This window comes from Ahaetulla prasina, chromosome 3 (genome assembly GCF_028640845.1).
Source record: "Ahaetulla prasina isolate Xishuangbanna chromosome 3, ASM2864084v1, whole genome shotgun sequence".
Classification (NCBI taxonomy): Eukaryota; Metazoa; Chordata; class Lepidosauria; order Squamata; family Colubridae; genus Ahaetulla; species Ahaetulla prasina.
Window position 1 is genome coordinate 218,485,678 of NC_080541.1, and position 20,026 is coordinate 218,505,703.

The 20,026-nt window shown below is 40.7% G+C and overlaps 1 protein-coding gene across 1 annotated transcript in view; it reads right to left on the reverse strand.

Annotated features, from left to right (window-relative positions):
• LAMA5 (laminin subunit alpha 5) overlaps positions 1-20,026 on the reverse strand; it is a 295,290-nt gene that overhangs the window by 183,650 nt on the left and 91,614 nt on the right. Inside the window, exons 4-6 of the mRNA XM_058176711.1 lie at positions 12,905-13,023; positions 3,288-3,458; positions 1,838-1,935 (exon numbers count right to left, since the gene is read on the reverse strand). Of these exons, the coding sequence (XP_058032694.1) occupies positions 1,838-1,935; positions 3,288-3,458; positions 12,905-13,023 (388 nt within the window). The remainder of the gene's footprint in view (positions 1-1,837; positions 1,936-3,287; positions 3,459-12,904; positions 13,024-20,026) is intronic.

Sequence of the window (20,026 nt, forward strand, 5' to 3'; positions counted from 1 at the left end):
CAGTGTCTTCTTCATATCACAAACTGCTCATGTTTCAATCTCCAATATTGATTCCAGATGTTATCCTTTCATTCTTTGAATAGATTTAATATATAATTTAAACAGATATGAGATCACTATTCATCTTTACTTTATTTCCGTACCCTGTCTATTTTCCCGACGTAGTTTTTAACAGTAGCTTTTGGCTCAATGTACGGTTTCCACAGAAGAATAATTGAGCGTTCTGCTATACCCATTAGTCATAATAAGAACCACATTCAGGCAAGATTTAATAAGTCAAAGGCCTTGATGTACCCAAGAAGAAAATTAAACCTCCTGTTCTCTTGCTCTTTAACTCATCCGTTTTATGTTAGCTATCATTTTGCTTAGCGCTTTTCGAAACCAGTCTGTTTAATGGCCATTTTTCTCTCCATATATATGGCTCCATTCCTCTTTGTGAAATCTTGAGTAATCCTCGACTTAAAGACCACAGTCAAGCCTGAAATTTATGTTGTTAAGTGAGACATTGGTTATGTTGTGTCTGCGCCCCCTGAGCCAGGCCCCCTGCCAGAAAGTGACTCGGAAAGTGAGGGGGAAGGGCCATCAGGACTTACCTCAGGAGCACCGGCTTCCCTGGCTCAGCTCTAGGAGCCAGAGGCAGGCCAGGTGGAGGAGACAACGAGGCCTCCATCCCCTGACTCTTCCCCCCCCCAGGCCATGCCTCCAGACCCAGCTGATGGCAATCAGGCCTGGCTGGACCCTAGGTTTCGTAGGCAGGAGAGGCGGGAGCAGCAGAAGCAAAGGTGGGGCAGGCCTAGGAAGTGCTGAGTCACAGAGCCACACCCCACAGGATATAAAAGCAGCAAGGGCTGCTATACCACTTCATGGAGAGCAAATCAACTGCTTAGAGAGAGAGAGAGCTTGAGCTGAAGTACTGTTTGTTCCTGGTTTCCTGGCTGACTCACTGGCATCAAGAGAGATAATAGAGAAACTTGGCAAACGCTCACTAGTTTGCTGCCAGAGCTGATAGTTGCCATGGACTGAACTGCCGGCTAATTAAGTCTTCGCTCGTGTCTCCCGGACTGAGGACAGAACAGGTTAAGTGACATTTGCTCCATTTTATGACCTTTTTGCCACAGTATTTAGAATAGAATAGAATAGAATAGAATAGAATAGAATAGAATAGAATAGAATAGAATAGAATAGAATAGAATAGAATAGAATAGAATAGAATAGAACAGAACAGAACAGAACAGAATAACAGAGTTGGAAGGGACCTTGGAGGTCTTCTATTAGGCAGGAAACCCTACACCACTTCAGACAAATGGTTATCCAACATCTTCTTTAAAACTTCCAGTGTTGGAGCATTCACAACTGTCAGGAAATTTCTCCTTAGTTCTAGGTTGCTTCTCTCCTTGATTAGTTTCCACCCATTGCTTCTTGTTCTACCCTCAGGTGCTTTGGAGAATAGCTTGACTCCCTCTTCTTTGTGGCAGCCCCTGAGAGATTGGAACACTGCTATCGTGTCTCCCCTAGTCCTTCTTTTCATTAAACTAGACATACCCGATTCCTGCAACCGTTCTTCATATGTTTTAGCCTCCAGTCCCCTAATAATCTTTGTTGCTTTTCTCTGCACCCTTTCTTAAGTTAAGCGAATTGTTGCAGTTCTTCAGTTAAGTAACAAGATTGTTGAGTGAATTTGTCTTCCCTATTGACTTTTGCTTGTCAGACTCTTTTAAAGTGATCACATGACCCTGGGACATTGCAACCATCATAAATATGAGTCAGTTCCGAGTGTCCAAATTTTGATCATGTGACCATGGGGCTGCCGACCACTGATTTTTCAAAGACGACTTACCTGTAAGGATCTTTAGGGTTCTTGGCGTCACACACGTCAGCATGACCATGGCAGACGCAACGTCCTCCAATGCTGATATCTTTTATGCTGTAGTAATACTAGAAAAATAGAGGTTCCTTCATCAATTTCCAAAAAAGAAAAAAGAAAGAAAGAAAAAGAAAAGAAAAAGAAAAACCCTCCAGCATTCTCACCACATATTAGGTGAGGCATAAATATTCACTCAAGAGCAAAACTAGTCTTGGTAGGGCAATCAAATAAGCGTTCACCAAGTAAAGAAGAGCAGCATTCGGAGAGCTTGGTTGTGCTTGCTAATCTCCCAACCTGTTGATTTAGGTGGTGGGCTAAAGCTACAAGATTATATTGGCCTGGTAGCCATGTCACCATTATGACAAAATAACTGTAGGATGACATCATGGATCTGCCAAGAACTTTATGCCAAAAAAGGTAAAAAGAAACAAAAGTGACTGAGGGCTGAAAAATATTACAGGTAGACCTTGACTTATAACTACAGTTGGGACTGGAACATCCATGATAAACAGTTGGTTTACAACAGGGGTGTCAAACTTGATTTCATTGAGTGTTGTTGTTTTTTTAATTTACATTTATATCCCGCCCTTCTCCGAAGACTCAGGGCGGCTTACATTGTGTAAGGCAATAGTCTCATCCTATTTGTATATTTATATACAAAATCAACTTATTGCCCCCCCAACAATCTGGCTCCTCATTTTACCTACCTTATAAAGGATGGAAGGCTGAGTCAACCTTGGGCCTGGTGGGACTCGAGCCTGCAGTAATTGCAAGCAGCTGTGTTTAATAACAGGCTGTCTTACAGCCTGAGCCACACCACGGCCCACCGTGTTTGACCTTGGGGGGGGGAGGTGGGCGTAGCCAGGGTGGGCGTGGCCAGCTTGATGTCACCTGTGTTGGGGCGTCTGTGGTGGCCTGAGCGCTCTGCCAGCAAAAATGAGCTCCTGAGCTCCGTTTTTGGCTGCAACTGCCTCCCGCAGGCCTCAGCCAGCAAAAACAGACCTCAGGGGGCCGTGTGCAGCCCTTGTGAGCTCAGTTTTCAACCATGATGGCATCCTGCAGCGCTCTGCCAGCAAAAACAGAGCTTAGGAGGACGGCGCACACAGCTCTCCCGAGCTCTGTTTTTGACCGCGACAGTCTCCTGCAGCCCTCTACCAGCGAAATGGAGCTTGGGGGACTGCACGCGGCCCTCCCAAGCTCCATTTTCGTTGTCGGAGGCCCTATGGACCAGGCCTTCACTGTTTTCGGGGCAACCCTGCGGGCCAGATCTAAGCACCGCACGGGCCTAATTCGGCCTGTGGGCCTTGAGTTTGACACCCTGGTTTACAATTACATTAATTTCTCATCCATCTCCAGAAACAACTGGACTAGTGGCAGTGATCATTGAGTTGATAATTCAAAGGAAATTGTAGAAGCATCTCACCCTCCTGGTCACCGTGGGATCCCTCAAGGCCTTCCCCATCAGGTGTCCGAGCAGAGTGTTGGTTCTCAGGAAGCGTAAACGGATATTTGTCGCTTTGGTGAAATTCCGCAGAAGAGGGGAATACGAGAAATTCATGGCTCCCGGACGCCCATTCACCAAGGAAACCACAATCTGCAAAACCCCAAAGAGAAATTTTGAAACGCAACAATCCCAGAAATTAGAGAGCATTTTTTTTCCAGGATTTCTTTTTAATGTTAAAAAAAAAACCAACCCTAAACTTTTATGACCTATATACAGCATTTTATCACTACTTACAAAAATATACTCACTTTTTATTATACGGTTTATATGGTTTGCTCATAAAAGTAGATTGGGCAACATGCATCAGAAAAATACAGTTCATAAAATGAAGTACTTTGTTCAGGCAATCTTTCTCTAAAACAAAGCTGGCTGGGGAATTTTGGGAGTTGAAGTCCTCCAGGCTTAATATTGCCAAGGTTGGAGACCCCCAGCTCTAAAACCCCAAACTTGGCAATAAAGCTCTCTTCAGAAACTCTGACTAATATTCAGTAGCTAATGGCAGAAACTTGAAGAAATAGCATTGCTGGATATCTACTATTCATTACAAAAAGGATTATACATAAGGGTGAAATGCTCCCGGTTCGGCCCAGTTCGGCCGAACCGGTAGCGATGATGGCTGGTGGTTCGGAGAACTTGTAGCGATGGCAGCTTGAGGCTCCACCCACCTGCCCGGTCATCGTTACTTCCTGGCTTTAACCAGGAAGTAACCTGTTTTTTATGCGCGTGGCACGTGCACTTCCAAACCAGTAGGGTAGGTAAGTAGATTTCACCCCTGATTACATATGCATAGAAGTCAGACTACAGGTAATCCTCAATTTACGACAATTGAAACCAAAATTTCCATCGCCAAGCAAGACACCTGTTAAGTGAGTTCTATCCCGTTTTAGGATCCCTTTTGCCACAGTTGTAAAGCGAATCACTGCAGTTACTGTCAGTATATAAGGGTTCATGAACTGGAATAGAAATGGTAACAGGTCAGCCAATGGGGACTGTTTGGTGATCTAGATGGCTCAAAGCCCAGGAGTGGCTTAGATTCACTGGTGTGTGTGTGTGTGTGTGTGTGTGTGTGTGTGTGTGTGTGTTTGTGTGTGTGTGTGTGTGTGTGTGTGTGTGTGTGTATGAGTGCTTCTGTGATTATTGATTCTGTACTTCTGGATTCTGAGTTCTGGTTCTGGCTTCCGCTGCATGGGTATTGTATATAAAGAAACTTCTTATATAAATGAATCCTGCTGAATTGTTTACTTGTGTGCTGGCTGGATTGCTGCAAACTCACAGTTGCTAAATTAGCAGCACAGCTGTTAAGTGAATCTGGCTTCCCTGTTGCCATTGCTTGTCAGAAGGTCGCACAAGGGGATTGCATGACACACACACACACACCCGGGATACTGCAACCGGTATAAATACCTGCCAGTTGCCAAGCGTCTGAAATTTTGACCATGGGGATGCTGCTATGGTTGTAAGTGTGAAAACCAGTCGTAAGTCACTTTTTGTACCTCCTTTGTAATTTTGAATGGTCACTAAACGAATAGTTGTAAGTCGACAAGGACTACCTGTATTATGAATTACAGGACTCAAGAATTGGATGGATGGATGGATGGATGGATGGATGGATGGATGGATGGATGGATGGATGGATTGACAGATGATGTGTCAACCACAGTTTAAGTTCTATGCATTTTCTCCTCCTTTTGAATAAACTTTTAACTGTTCTTTTCCTACTTTGAATATCTATATATCTACCTACCTACCTACCTACCTATCTAACCATCATCCTATATGAGCCACTGTGGTGCTGTGGTTAGAGTGCAGTACTGCAGGCTACTTCTGCTGACTGCCGGCTGACTGCAATTTGGCAGTTCGAATCTCACCAGGTTCAAGGTTGACTCAGAGGTGGGTAAAATGAGGACCCAGATTGTTGGGGGCAATATGCTGACCCTGTAAACCACTTAGAGAGGGATGTCAAGCACTGTAAAGCAGTATATAAGTCTAAATGCTATTGCTATCTGTCTGTCTATCATCTGTTTGTCTGTCTGTCTGTAACTAGCTGGTATCGTCTCCCTTCTTGTCCTTTAATCTCTCTGTCACTCAATGTTGCCTTCCCATCAGGGGTGAAATTCAAAATTTTTCTCTACCGGTTCTGTGGGCATGGCTTAGTGGGCATGACAGGGGAAGGATATTGCAAAATCTCCATTCCCACCCCATCTGGGGCCAGCCAGAGGTGGTATTTGCTGGTTCTCCAAACTACTGAAAATTTCCGCTACCGGTTCTCCAGAATCTGTTAGAATCTGCTGGATTTCACCCCTGCTTCCCATCCACCCAAACACTGTCACCCTACCACCAACTCAAGATCTCAGAAAGAGGAATAGGAAGAATTTTCGTTTCTTGTTTGGCAGCAGCTTCTCTGCTTTCTGACGTTTCAATAAATAAATGTATAAATAAATAAAACACAAAAAAATAGATATGTAAAAAAAGACACGCAGTAAATCAACCGTTTACCCAGCCAAAAGACAAAGGCTGCACGCTTGGGTAAGGCCAGCAAGATTGGGGTCAATCTGATTTCTGGAATAATTATATGATAGAAAAGGCTTCCTTCCAAACATAGACTAATTTATTTCATCTTTTATCAGTATTAAGGGACATGATGGTTTAGCGATTAAAGAAACTGAGCTTGTCAGATGACAAACTGACAGCCCAGGTTCAAGACCTAAGTACTGCACGATGGGGTGAGCTCTTGTTACTTGCCCCAGCTCCTGCCAATATAGCAATTCGAAAGCATGCAAATGCAAGTAGATAAATAGGTACCACTCTGGTGGGAAGGTAACAGCATTCCTTGCATCTCGGCATATAATCATGCCGGCCGCATGACCAGGGAAGCATCTTCAGACAATGTTGGCTCCCTTGATTAAGAAACAGAGATGGGCACTGCCCCCTCACAGTCAGAGACGACTGGGCAGGGGAAACCTTATCTTTACTTTTTTATCAGCATGATGCATTATTTATAATATATATTAATATATATTATCAATTGGGACACGGTGGCTCGGTAGCTAAGATGCTGAGCTTGTCGATCGAAAGGTCGGCAGTTCAGCGGTTCGAACCCCTAGTGCTGCGTAATGGGGTGAGCTCCTGTTACTTGTCCCAGTTTCTGCCAACCTAGCAGTTCGAAAGCACGTAAAAAATGCAAGTAGAAAAATAGGGACCACCTTTGGTGGGAAGGTAACAGCGTTCCGTGTGCCTTTGGCGCTGAGTCATGCCAGCCACATGACCACGGAGACGTCTTCGGACAGCACTGGCTCTTCGGCTTTGAAACGGAGATGAGCACCGGCCCCTAGAGTCAGGAATGACTATCACGTATGTGCAAGAGGAACCTTTACCTTTATTATCAATTATTTTATAATCCAACTTTTCAGTTAAGATGGGGAGGAGGATTTGAAAAATCCTAGGAAAAAAATAATCCTCATGTCTTTCCAATTTTATTTTGAGACTTCAGATTTCTGGGAAAGTTTCAAATAGGGTAAAAATCCATTTGATTTTCCATCTGGAACTAATTTGTCCATAGTGTCGGATTAATTCAATGCTTATGTGCTTCTTTAAAGCTTAGGGTAAATTATTTTCTCATCTCACTCCACTGCACAGCATACCTGGAAGATAAATCATAACTGTTCTGGTTTTATAGATGAGGCAACTGGGGATGAAAAATAACTCGTGAGCTTGTTTTAGATCACAAATCAGAACTTTGGTTCATAGTCTAATATTAATTTCATTTCACTTAGTTCATGATAAATGTTGCTTCAAATTCAACAATTGTGGTCCCAGATCTATGAAAACAAAATATTAAAGAATAATACAGGAAAACCTTAATTTTATCGGTAAGTGTTTTTCAATATTGGCCACTTTAAGACGCATGGCTAGGGAATTCTGGGAGTTGAAATCCACGGGTCTTAAAACTGCCAAGATTGAGAAACAACGTTATAGACCAGGGGTGTCGAACTCATGGTCACCAGTTGGATGCATCACACGCTGGCCACACCCACTCCTGGTTTAGCGAAGGGAGGGGGAGTTGTTATACCTCATGTGACGACAACGTGACAGCGCGAGCTTCACACCCCTGTTATAGACTAAGGAATTGTATTGTAATAAAAGGTCTAATAAAGTGAATTTCCATATAATCATAAACTGGCTATGATAGACGTCACCCCACTGCTCACCAGGATAGGATCAACTGATCTGGCTGGCTAGATGAGTAAAGTTGTGCAGTGGAAGAGATGACCCTAATTGACCCTGACAATTTACACGATCTGGATCAATTTTCATGATTTGTGTAACTACATCTTTTACACAAGGGATCCCTAAGCTGTGGGCTGTGGCCCACCGGTGGGCCATGAGGGTTTGCAACTAAGCTGTAGAAATGGCCAACGAGTACACGCTCATCCGCACTTGCACGCAGACGTGCTCCATTTAAGTGAGAGGCAGGCGTGCATGTACGCTGCTCATGCAAATATAGCTGTGCATGCACAGTCACAAACTTGCTGGCCACTCGCGTGGAGCCATCTCAGCTCCTCCCCCAACTGGTCCGCAAAGCCGGAAACCTTAGGGAACTCTGATTTACACAGATTCCATTAATAAAATTGAGTTGCAATATTTTTCAAAGATGTCAGGGGAAGGCCTGGACGACGGCTCTGCATTGGAGGCAGAGATGGGGCCAGGGCCATCTAGGAGCAATGCACGGACTCCGGAGCCTCCAGAGGGAGACAGCAGACGGGCAGAGGAACAGGAGGAGCCTGTTCCTAGTACATGCATGTGAAGAGCTGCCAGAAGGCAAAAGCAGCTAAAGCAAAAAGGACGACTCAGGAAGGCCAGGAGATGATTGGCCCCTCCCATGAGACTTAAAAGAGCAGCAAAGGCTCTTGGGCTCTTTGTAGGAAAGCAACGTTGCCACAATTGTTTCTTGTCTCCTATTTCTGAACTTCCTGGGGTTCTTGCCAAGAAAAGCCTTGGCAGGATGCCGAAGAAGACAAAGGTTTGTGATAAGGTGAAAGGACTTTTTCTGAAGGACTTTGTTTTGGACTTAATTTGGATTATGCTGAGAATGAAGTAATTCTCAGCTGTTCTAATAAAATATGTTTGTTTAGGACTGTTTGTGTCTGGTAACAACCACTTGGGCCTAGGTCACAACAGAAGCAATGATGTATCATTTATACAAATGATATACAGGTACTCCTTGACTTATGACCAGTTGCTTAGCAACCATTCAAAATTATGACAGGTCTTCCCAGAGGTTGTTTCATCCCAGTTCCAAACTTCCAATGTGCACCACCCTGCCATGATCACATGATTCCAGTTCAAGCGCTCGGCTACTGATCCAGATTTGATATAGGGGTTGTATAGGGAGGGGTTCCTGGCTGAACAGGGGCTGGATTAGAAGATCTCCAAGGTCACTTCCAGATCTGTTATTCACTGCAGTTTACAGCATCCTGCAGTCCTGTGATCCCCTTTTACAATTTTTTCACTTTTACGACTGTCCTGATTTACAACTATACAGGACAGGCTCCATTAGGGTCATAAATCAAGGATCACCTGTAAATTAGTCACAGATGGTGAGGTAGGATATTCTTTCTTAAACTTAATCTGACCACAATCTATCTCTAATGGACATGTTAAGCCAAACTACAGTCAGAATATTGTGAAAACAGTCTACCTGTCTAAGGAATATCTCCACATGCATCAATCAGCATCAAACACCTATGAATGTTTAGCTATAATTTGACAAATACTATAGCCCAGGTTTATACCTTTAAAGCAGGGGTGAAATCCAGCAGGTGCTGAAAGGTTCTGGAGAACCGGTAGCAGAAATTTTGAGTAGTTCGGAGAACCGGCAAATACCACCTCTGGCTGGCCCCATAGTGGGGTGGGAATGGAGATTTTGCAATATCCTTCCGCCAGGAGTGGGGAGGGAATGGGGATTTTCCAGTATCCTTCCCCTGGAATGGGGAGGGAATGGGGATTTTGCAATATCCTTCCCCTGGAGTGGGGAGGGAATGGGGATTTTGCAATATCCTTCCCCTGGAGTCGGGAGGGCATGGGGATTTTGCAGTATCCTTCCCCTGGAGTGGGGAGGGCATGGGGATTTTGCAATATCCTTCCCCTGGAGTAAGGAGGAAATGGGATTTTGCAGTATCCTTCCCCTGGAGTGGGGAGGGAATGGGGATTTTGCAGTATCCTTCCGCTGGAGTGGGGAGGGCATAGGGATTTTGCAATATCCTTCCCCTGGAGTAAGGAGGAAATGGGATTTTGCAGTATCCTTCCGCTGGAGTGGGGAGGGCATGGGGATTTTGCAATATCCTTCCCCTGGAGTAAAGAGGAAATGGGATTTTGCGGTATCCTTCCCCTGCCATGCCCCCCAAGCCATACCAAGCCCCCCAAGCCACACCCACAGAACCAGTAGTAAAAAAAATTAAATTTCACCACTGCTTTAAAATTATTGAACATTAGAAATTACAAAACTACTAGGACAAACAGCCATAAATATGGAATTAAGTGTTTCAATTCTTCTCCATAAAGACACATGCTTGCCTATATAAAATTAATACGGGTATTACACAGTTTGGTTAGTGACCCTTAGAAGTTACGACAGCACTGGAAAATGGGATTTATGACCCTTTTTCACACTTACAACCACTGCAGCATTCCCATGGGTCATGTGATCAAAATTCAGATGCTTGACTACTGACTTATACAGGTAGTCCTCGACGTACAACTGTTCACTTAGTGACCGTTCAAAGTTACAACGGCACTGGAAAAAGAGACTTAGGACCATTTTTCAGACTTATGACCGTTGTAACATTTCCATGCTTAAGTGATTTACATTTGGATGCTTGACAACAGACTCAAATATATGACGGTTGCAGTGCCCCTGGGTCATGTGATCAATGGGGAAACCCGATTCACTTAACAACCGCTTTACTAATTTAACAGCTGCAGCGATTCACTTAACAAATGTGGCATGAAAAATCGTAAAATGGGGCAAAGCTCACTTAATGAATTTCTCACTTAGCAACATACATTTTGGGCTCGATTGTGGTCGTAAGTTGAGGACTACCTGTCTTTATAACGGTTGCAGTGTCTCGCAGTCGTATGGTTCTCTTTTTGTGACCTTCTGACCAGCAAAGTCAATGGCGAAGCCAAATTCACTTAACAACCGTCTTCCTAATTTAACAACTGCAGTGATTCACTTAACAACTGTTAAAAATTGCAAAACAGGACCAAACTCACTTAATAGCAGTCTCGCTTAGCAATGGAAACTTTGGGTTCAATTGTGGTTGTAAGTTGAGGACGACCTGTATTGATTTTGCTTTGTGAGGAAAGAGGTCTACAACTGTACAATATCCTTCCTCCTATATACCCCATCTCTCTCTCTCCTCCCCCCCTCCCCCAGTTCTCAGCAGGATTTTCCAGCTGGATTGTAGCATCCACACAGATGGAACAATTCTGCCAACATGACTCCAGATTATAGTAGTATTTCAAGATTATTATAGTATTTGCAACAGGATGCATGATGTGCAAAGTCCCACAGTCTTTTATCAGCTTTGGAAAGCTCAAAAAAATGATTAAAAGGTAAAGTTCACGAGACTGGAAAAGGCCAGGAATCAGCTATCTGCTAAGAAGAAGGAAAAAAGATCATTGCAGAATACATTCTTGTTGTTTAACCATTTGGTCGTGTCCGACTCTCGGCGACTTGTATACAGAATGTATATAGAATAACAGAGTTAGAAGGGACCTTGGAGGTCTTCTAGTCCAACACCTTGCCTAGGCAGGATACCCTGTACCACTTCAGACAAAATGGTTATCCAACATCTTCTTAAAAATTTCCAGTGTTGGAGCATTCACAACTTCTGCAGGCAAGTTGTTCCACTCGTCAATTGTTCTAACTGTCAGGAAATTTCTCTTTAGTTCTAGGTTGCTTCTCTCCTTGATAAGTTTCCACCCATTGCTTCTTGTCCTGCCCTCAGGTGCTTTGGAGAATAGTTTGACTCCCCCTTCTTTGTGGCAACCCCTGAGATATTGGAACACTGCTATCATGTCACCCCTGGTCCTTCTTTTCATTAAATTAGTCATACTCAATTCCTGCAACCGTTCTTCCTATGTTTTAGCCGCCAATCCCCTAATCATCTTTGTTGCTCTTCTCTGTCCTCTTTCTAGAGTCTCAGCATATTTTTTTACATCGTGGCAACCAAAACTGGAGGCAGCATTCCAAGTGTGGCCTTACCATGGCATTATAAAGTGATATTGACTTTATAGGCAAGTGCTTTCCATGCTACCCTGACAACTTATTTCAATTGTTGGTTGTTCATCTTTATATCAGATTTGATGTTACCAAGCCCGCCGGTTCTTTGCTTGCCCCGTCTTCTTGTTCCACTAACCATTCCTGACATCGTTGTCTTCTCTAATGAATTTCCAAGCACGGCAGGGCCAGAGTAAATGTTATCCTTCAATTCTTTTTCCAGATATAGAATTAAATCTTTATTATACAATTTGGAACCCTAAGAACCTTGTCCTTTATTTCAGTAACATGTACTAACTGCAGCTGAAAATTATGATGAAGAAAAGTATAGGGAATATTTGAAGTTTATTTGAACAAGAAACCAAAGGCTGGGTAGAAAGTACATCCCAAAGAAAAGAAACCTATATCCCACAGAAGAGTGGGTTAAAAATTTAATTATAAATAAGCGAAGAGACTCCCAATGGTTTGTTGAAGGAATTTCCATGACATTTCTGATTGATTGCTGAATTCCAAACCATTTTGTCCCTGCTCTCATACTTTATACTCATATCTCATATCTCATACATATCTTATACTCATAAATCTTCACGAAAAGTCAGACAAACCTATTTTTTTATACCGAATGTATAGACAAAGAAGAATTTGTGCATGGTTTCAAACTAAGCCCAGAAGTTGAACTCAAAAATTCACCTGTCTCCTACAAACTCTTATTTCAATGGCAGACAGAAATAAAAATCATGAAACCTATGAACATTCAAACCTATACTTCATAGCAAAAAGAATGTAATGCAAATGTAAGGCAATCCTTGACTTACAACAGTCTGTTTAGTGACCTTTCAAAGTTACAACATCACTGAAAAAAAATGACAGGACCTTTTTTCACACTTACGACTGTTGCAACAATGTCCATGGTCATGTGATCAAAATTCAGATGTTTGGCAACTGACCCATATTTATGACGGTTGCCCTATCCCAGGGGGAGTCATATGATCACCTTTTGCGACCTTCTGACAAGCAAAGTCAATGGGGAAGTCAGTTTCACTTAACAACCGAGTTACTAACTTAGCAACTGTAGTGATTCTCTTAACAACTGGCAAAAAAGGTCATAAAATGGGCAAAATTCGCTGGACAAATGTTTCACTTAGCAACAGAAACGTTGGCCTCAATTGTGGTCGTAAATCGAGGACTACCTGTAATCTAATCCTCTCATTTTAAATACAGAACTTGAATTAGGAAAGCGATCAAAGCTACTTACCTCCCCGTTTTCCAAAGGCACAATGCGGGAATATTCAGTAGTACAAATGACATCATCATCTTTAGTAATCTTCTCTCTGCTCCTGAGGCCGAATTTCTCTATGCAATCTCTCCTGGAAGCTATTGAGGGCAGATGACAAGATTTACAATCTGGAAGGGTGTGATTTACCCCAAAATAACGAATAACACTTTGCATGTATAGAGAATTTTGCAAACAACCAAAGCACTTTGCATCAGTCGTGGGTTGCCCCTCCCCCCCCCGGTTTGGACCGGTTCTTGTGAACCGGTAGTAAAACCGGAGGGAGGCTCCGCCCACCGATCCCGACATCATCAGGAAGCTTCTGCGCATGCGATCCCACTGCGAACCGGTAGTAAAGTAGAACCCACCCCCGCTTTGCATGTATAATTAAGTGGCAAGTGTGAAGAAATAAGACTACCCAATAACTTCCGATTAAGGTGATTTATTTCCTCATGTCTATATGCAAAAAATCTAGTCAACTAATGGTCTACATTAAAAGTCAGCATAATTGGCGATAGAACAGTGTCAACAGAATTCAAGAGGGATTGGACTGTCTTAGGCTGTTTGTGGGAATGTAAGGATTCTAGGCTGATGACTTGCTTGACTCCGCCTGCTGGCTCTGTCTCTTCTTCTCCTGCACAAAAGTGTATATCCTAGTAAGAATATATTGCAGAAAGTCACCTAAATGAAACTCTGGCAGTGGAAAAAAACTAATGAAAAAAATCCAAATTCTCCTCCTCTCTTATTCATGTTCATCAATTACCTACGTATAAAAATTGGAAGTAAATTTAGGATCAATTGGAAAATGAAAATGGAGCAATTTTTTTTTTCTGTTTTCAAGTGCCACGAAAACTTCTTGTGATTTTGCTACTGGAAAAAAATCCTTTTTAAAAAGGTCCATCTTCTGCAAAGTTGGAACAATAGAAATTACTGTTTCATTCAAGATTGGCACAAGAAACCTTATTATCCCATTTTATTTCCTACAGTCCTTATTTCCAACATTCCAGAAGCTGCAGAAGGAGTTCATATTATTAAATAGGATAAGCCATTCTTGCTAGCAATTCAAATTAAGTAGCTAAACTAAAAGAAGACAAAGATTAACACAATATGTTAGAGATAACTCCTTGACTTATGACTATACATTCAGTGACTGTTCAAAGTTATAATGTGACTTACGACCAATCCTCGCACTTACAACTGTCGCAGCAGCCCTGCAGTGACATGATCATGATTTCGCAACTTGGCAACTATCACACAGTTTTAATGGTTGCCATGTCCCGCGGTCACATAATCAATTATTTGCAATGATTCCAGGTGGCTTCCGATGAGCAAAGTCAATATTAATATTGCTTAATTAACATTGTTCTTTGCTCCCTTCCTCTCCATGTCAGTCTATTTAATTTTAAGCGAATTTTAAATTTATGAACTTTAATGTTTTATATGGTTATTTTTGTGGAATGACTGTACGTCATCTAGGGTTGCCTTTGGTGACATGGGTGGCATATAAGTTTAATGAATAAATAAATAAAATTTGTTTCCATCTTTTTCACTTTTCTAAGCTGTTTAAAACAGCTCTGTTCTGGATGAAACAAATGGGCCAGAAATGCTCCAAATAAATAGGTATGGGTAATCCGCAACTTACAACAGTTAGTTTAGTGACCGTTTGAAGTTACAACGGCACGGCACTAAAAAAAAGTGATATTTATGACCTTTTTTTACACTTATGACCAATTCAGCATCCTCATGGTCATGTGATCAAAATTCAAAAAGTTGCAACTGACTCATGTTTATGATGGTTGTCATACCCCAGGGTCACCATTTGTCTGAAGTGGTATAGGGTTTCCTGCCTAAGCAGGGGGTTGGACTAGAAGACCTCCAAGGTCCCTTCCAACTCTGTTATTCTATTCTAAATAATATATTCTTATCTGTATGGAGATAGCAAACTTGACTGCACTTGTAGAGCTGCTTCTGTTAAAACTCTTTGTAATCTTTTTATTTATTTATTTATTTATATATATAGGTCTTTGGTTGTTCGGGTTTTCTCCCGTGTAAAATTGGAAGTGTCTTGGCGACGTTTCGTGAAGTCTCATTCGTCATCTTCAGGCTTCAACCGTGCTTCTGGGAGCAATGTGTGATCGCAGCTGTTTCTTCCTTTTAACTGCTAGTGAGGGTTTGAACGATCACACATTGCTCCCAGAAGCACGGCTGAAGCCTGAAGATGACGAATGAGATTCAAGACACCGGAGAAAAATATATATATATATATACACACACACATATATATATATAAAGGTATTTTATTGATAGATTTAAAAATACCAGAATACACTATACATTTAAAAATACAAAATGATATAATATAAAATATAAATATAAAATATAAAACGGTTGCAGGAACTGGGTATGTCTAGTTTAATGAAAAGAAGGACTAGGGTGACATGATAGCAGTCTTCCAATATCTCAGATATTAATAATATATAAATCTCTTTTTAATCTTATATTTTAAATACAGGCAGTCTTCGACTTGCAACAGTTCATTTAGTGACCACTCAAAGTTACAACAGCACTGGAAAAAAAGTGACTTGTGACCATTTTTCACATTTACGACCTTTGTAGCATCCCCAGGATCATGCGATCAAAATTTAAATGCTTGGCAACTGATTCATACTTATGACCATTGCTGTGTCCCAAGGTCATGTGATCATTTTTTGCGACCTTCTGATAAACGAAGTCAATGGAGAAGTCAGATTCACTTAACAACCGTGTTACTAACTTAACAACTGCAGTGATTCACTTAACAAACCATGGCAAGAAAGGTCATAAAACGTGGCAAAATTCAATTCCTGTCTTGCTTTGCAACAGAAATTCTGGGATCAATTGCAGTGGCGGATTGAGAACTACCTGTAAATTGATCACCAATAAATTCAATAAAGGTGGCATGACGCCTTGGCAAATTCTTGGCACCTAGATTAAGGCCCGACATCCTCTTATTTTTAAGGATAATGTTGGATAGTCATTTGTCTGATATGGTGTAGGGTTTCCTGCCTGGGCAGGGGGTTGGACTAGAAGACTTCCAAGGTCCCTTCCAACTCTGATATTATTGTTATTATTATTATAGATGTCAATCCTCACGCTAGTTTAAGATCTGGGAAGGTGTTTTTTTTTTTAAGATTTTTTATTTTTTAGACAAACAAACATAAAAACATCTTCGATACAAATACAGTGTGTCAGTTGGTTGACTACAGATCTTTTGTGCAATTTCAGCATATACTTGATATTTGATTTATTTGATTTATTTGATTTGATTTATTTGATTTATTTTTGATTTATTTGATTTATTTATTTATTTATTTGATTTATTTGATTTATTTGATTTATCTAGTTTTACATTTTATCAATCTGATATATATCCAAATATTTTGGTCAATTAATCATTTAATTATTTTTTTTTCTTTTCTTTTCTTCTTCCTATATATATATTGGTGCTTATACCTCCTAATATTTACTCATATATATGTTTATATACTATATAATCCTTTTTATATGATGTTGTGACAAAAATAAATAAATAAAAAATAAAATAAATTAACTATAAGTATTTCTTCCCTCATTTCATGTAAAGTATTCGAAGTTTTGTGTTAATCATATTACATTCATCATCTTAAATCAGTATGTATTTCAACAATTCTTCCATTATAAAAACCTCTCTCAAACTTCATTAACATATTTTTCCCCTAACCATTGATAAAATGAATCCCATATCTTATAATATTGTTTATCTTCCTGCTCTCTAATTTCAAATGTCAATTTACTCATTTCTGCACATTCCATTATTTTCTTAATAATTTCATCTTGCGTTGGTATTTTCTCATTTTTCCAGTTTTTAGCAAACACAATCCTGGCCGCTGAAGATCTGGGAAGTTTTTGAGGGGAACTTTGCTTTTCAGAAGAAGACTCCAAATGAAGAGAAATTTAAACACACACACACACACACACAACACACACAGAGCAGAGAATCCAAAACAACAAATAGAGAACCTTGAGATTTTGCACAGTTGCAAAAACAGCTGGCAAGCAAAGGATGAGGAAGAAAACAGATAAACTTTTGTTTTGAAAAGTAAAGTCTTCCCGAAAATACACAGGAACCGATCCATCACAAAAGAATGCACAGATTGCCACGCTTGCAATAGCATTATCTTAAATAAAGGAAGAAGCAAAATTAATTAATGCTGTTGTGGCAGGTAGCTTATCTCTTCGCATTGCTCCAAAGCTGCGTTCACATACAGAACTTTCCTGAGCTAGGGCTAAGAATTGTAATTGGTTAAAACCAGCTGTAGTAGGCTGTTCCTCACTTAATGCAGGTAGTCCTCAATTTACAACAGTTCATTCAGTGACCATTCAAAGTTACAACGGCGCTGAACAAGAGTGACATGACCGTTTTTCATACTTATGACCGTTGCAGCATCCCCAAAGTCACGTGATTGGCCTTCGGATGCTTGACAACTGACTCACATTTAATGACCGTGGCAGTGACCTAGGGGTCACCTGATGCTTTTTTGCGACTGTCCGACAAGCAAAGTCAATAGGAAAGCCAGATTCACTTAACAAACCGTGTTCCTAATTTAACAACTGCGACGAGTCACTTAACCAATGTGGGAAGGAAAGTCGTAAAATGGGGCAAAACTCACTGAACAAATTTCTCACTTAGCAACAGAAATGCTGGGCTAAATTGTGGTCGTAAGTCAAGGACTACCGGTACTATCCCATAAAGCAGTGTTTCTCAACCTCGGAATCTGTTAAGATGTATGGATGAAGGGGTGGGATTTAGCCAGTTCGGACCGGTTCGGGCAAACCGGTAGTTATGGCCAGCAGCTGGGCCTGCCCATCCGTCCCGATGCTATCCCGTCTTATACAATTGCCATGTTTTTGACGCAGCGCGCATGTGTGCAAGTGAAGAAAGCATGCACACGCATGCTCACATTTTCGATTCTGGACAAATCAGTTGTTAAATTATGTGAAGGTCACCTCTGTACTGACAGTTCCCAGAACTGACCTGAGTGGAGAGTTTGGGGAGTCTATACATCTTAAATTTGCTACGGTTGAGAAACATTGCTGTAACACAAGCTTTACATGTCAAAACGGCCAAGTTCACACTCCTTCATAAGCCTAAAACAAAGATGTATCTTTGGAGTTTCATTGTGGTTGTAATTCGAGGACTATCTTTAAAGCTGGTGGTTGTAATTCGAGGACTATCTTTAAATGCACAGCACGAAAACTTGCTTCAGTAATTGTTATTAAAATTTAAAAATCCGTTCTCCCTTTTATTTTTCCTTTTTCTTTCTTCAGTCTTTTGGTTTTTTTTCTACTTTGGGATTTATTTTGTAAATCCCAGAAGCAATTAATGTAAAGTAAAAATGTTTGTAGGCACCTAAGATCCATCTGTTTTACATAATAAGATGATTAGATACTTCTGTTAGATCAGTCTGTGCGTTAATAACACACAGATGGACTCTGCGGGATTATCGGACAGCAAATGACTGCAGTCCATGGATTCTCAAATTGAGTAATTCAGTTGTCAGCGGTGATAACCCGCTAATCCAATATATATGTTAAACTTCAAATCCAGACCCACTCGCAGTTCTTCAGGCATTAACTCAGGATTAATTTAACTTGGCAAAAGACTCTTGAGATCTAACTAGATCAGAATTTTTACTAAACACTAACGGGAAATCTTATTCACCCAGAAATTGTAAATATAGAAATACCGAACAAAAAAAATCAAATACTCTGTTTCCCCCAAAATAAGACATCCCCTGATAATAAGCCCAATCAGGCTTTTTGACTGCATGGCAATAAGGCCAAGCACTTATTTCAGGCTTCAAAAAATATAAGACAGGTACCTGTCTTATATATAAGATATATATATAAATATAAGATATATATATAATATAATTTAATATAATAATATATAATATAATATAATATAATATAATATAATATAATATAATATAATATAATATAATATAATATAATATAATATAATATAATATAATATAATATAATATAATATAAATATAAGATATAAAATATAAGATAAGTACCTTGATGAACGTATCTTTTCTTTTATGTACACTGAGAGCATATGCACCAAGACAAATTCCTTGTGTGTCCAATCACACTTGGCCAATAAAAAATTCTATTCTATTCTATTCTATTCTATTTTCGGGGAAACACGGGTACTGCATTTTATGCAGCGATTCCTCCACTTACAATGACAATTGATCTCAAAATATCTGTTGCTAAGCGAGATACTTGTAAGTGAGATTTACCCCATTTTATGAGCTTTTTTTGCCACAATTCTTAAGTTAGGAACCCGGTTGTTAAGTGAATCTGGCTTCCCCATTTAGTTTGCATATCAGAAGGTCTCAAATGGGGATCACGTGACCATGGGACGCTGCAACCGTCATAAATATGAGTCAGTTGTCAAAACATCTACATTTTGATCCTGTGATCATGGTGATGCTGCACCGAAGTGCGAAAAACGGTCATAAGTCACAACATTATTCTATAAATCTTCATGTATTATTCAAAGGAAAGATTCCAGCTGGACCAGAAGATTTCCAAAGTCCCTTCCAGACCTATCGTTTTATAAAATACAGACAGTCCTCGATTTAACAACCATTCGTTTAGTGACCATTTGTATAACAACTGAAAAAAAGTGACTTAAGGCAGGTTTTCACTGATACAATCATTGCAGCATCCCCATAGTCACCTGATCAAAATTTTGGGCGCTTGTATTTACAACAGTTGCACTGCCCCAGGGTCATGTGATCACCATTCACATGTATGTCCCAAAGGTGCTTTTGCAGGAGGCAACTGTACGTTCTTGTTTTTTGGTGTTTTATTTGGAAGATGTTTCGCTTCTCATTCAAGAAGCTTCTTCAGCTCTGACTGGATGGTGGGGAATGGAAGGATTTATATTCCTTGCAGACAGCTGGAAATCTGCATCCTTTTAGAGCAGGGATGTCAAACTCAAGGCCTGTGGGCCAGATTTGGCCCGTGATGTGGTCAGGTCCAGCCCATGAGACTATCCTGGTCTACCTG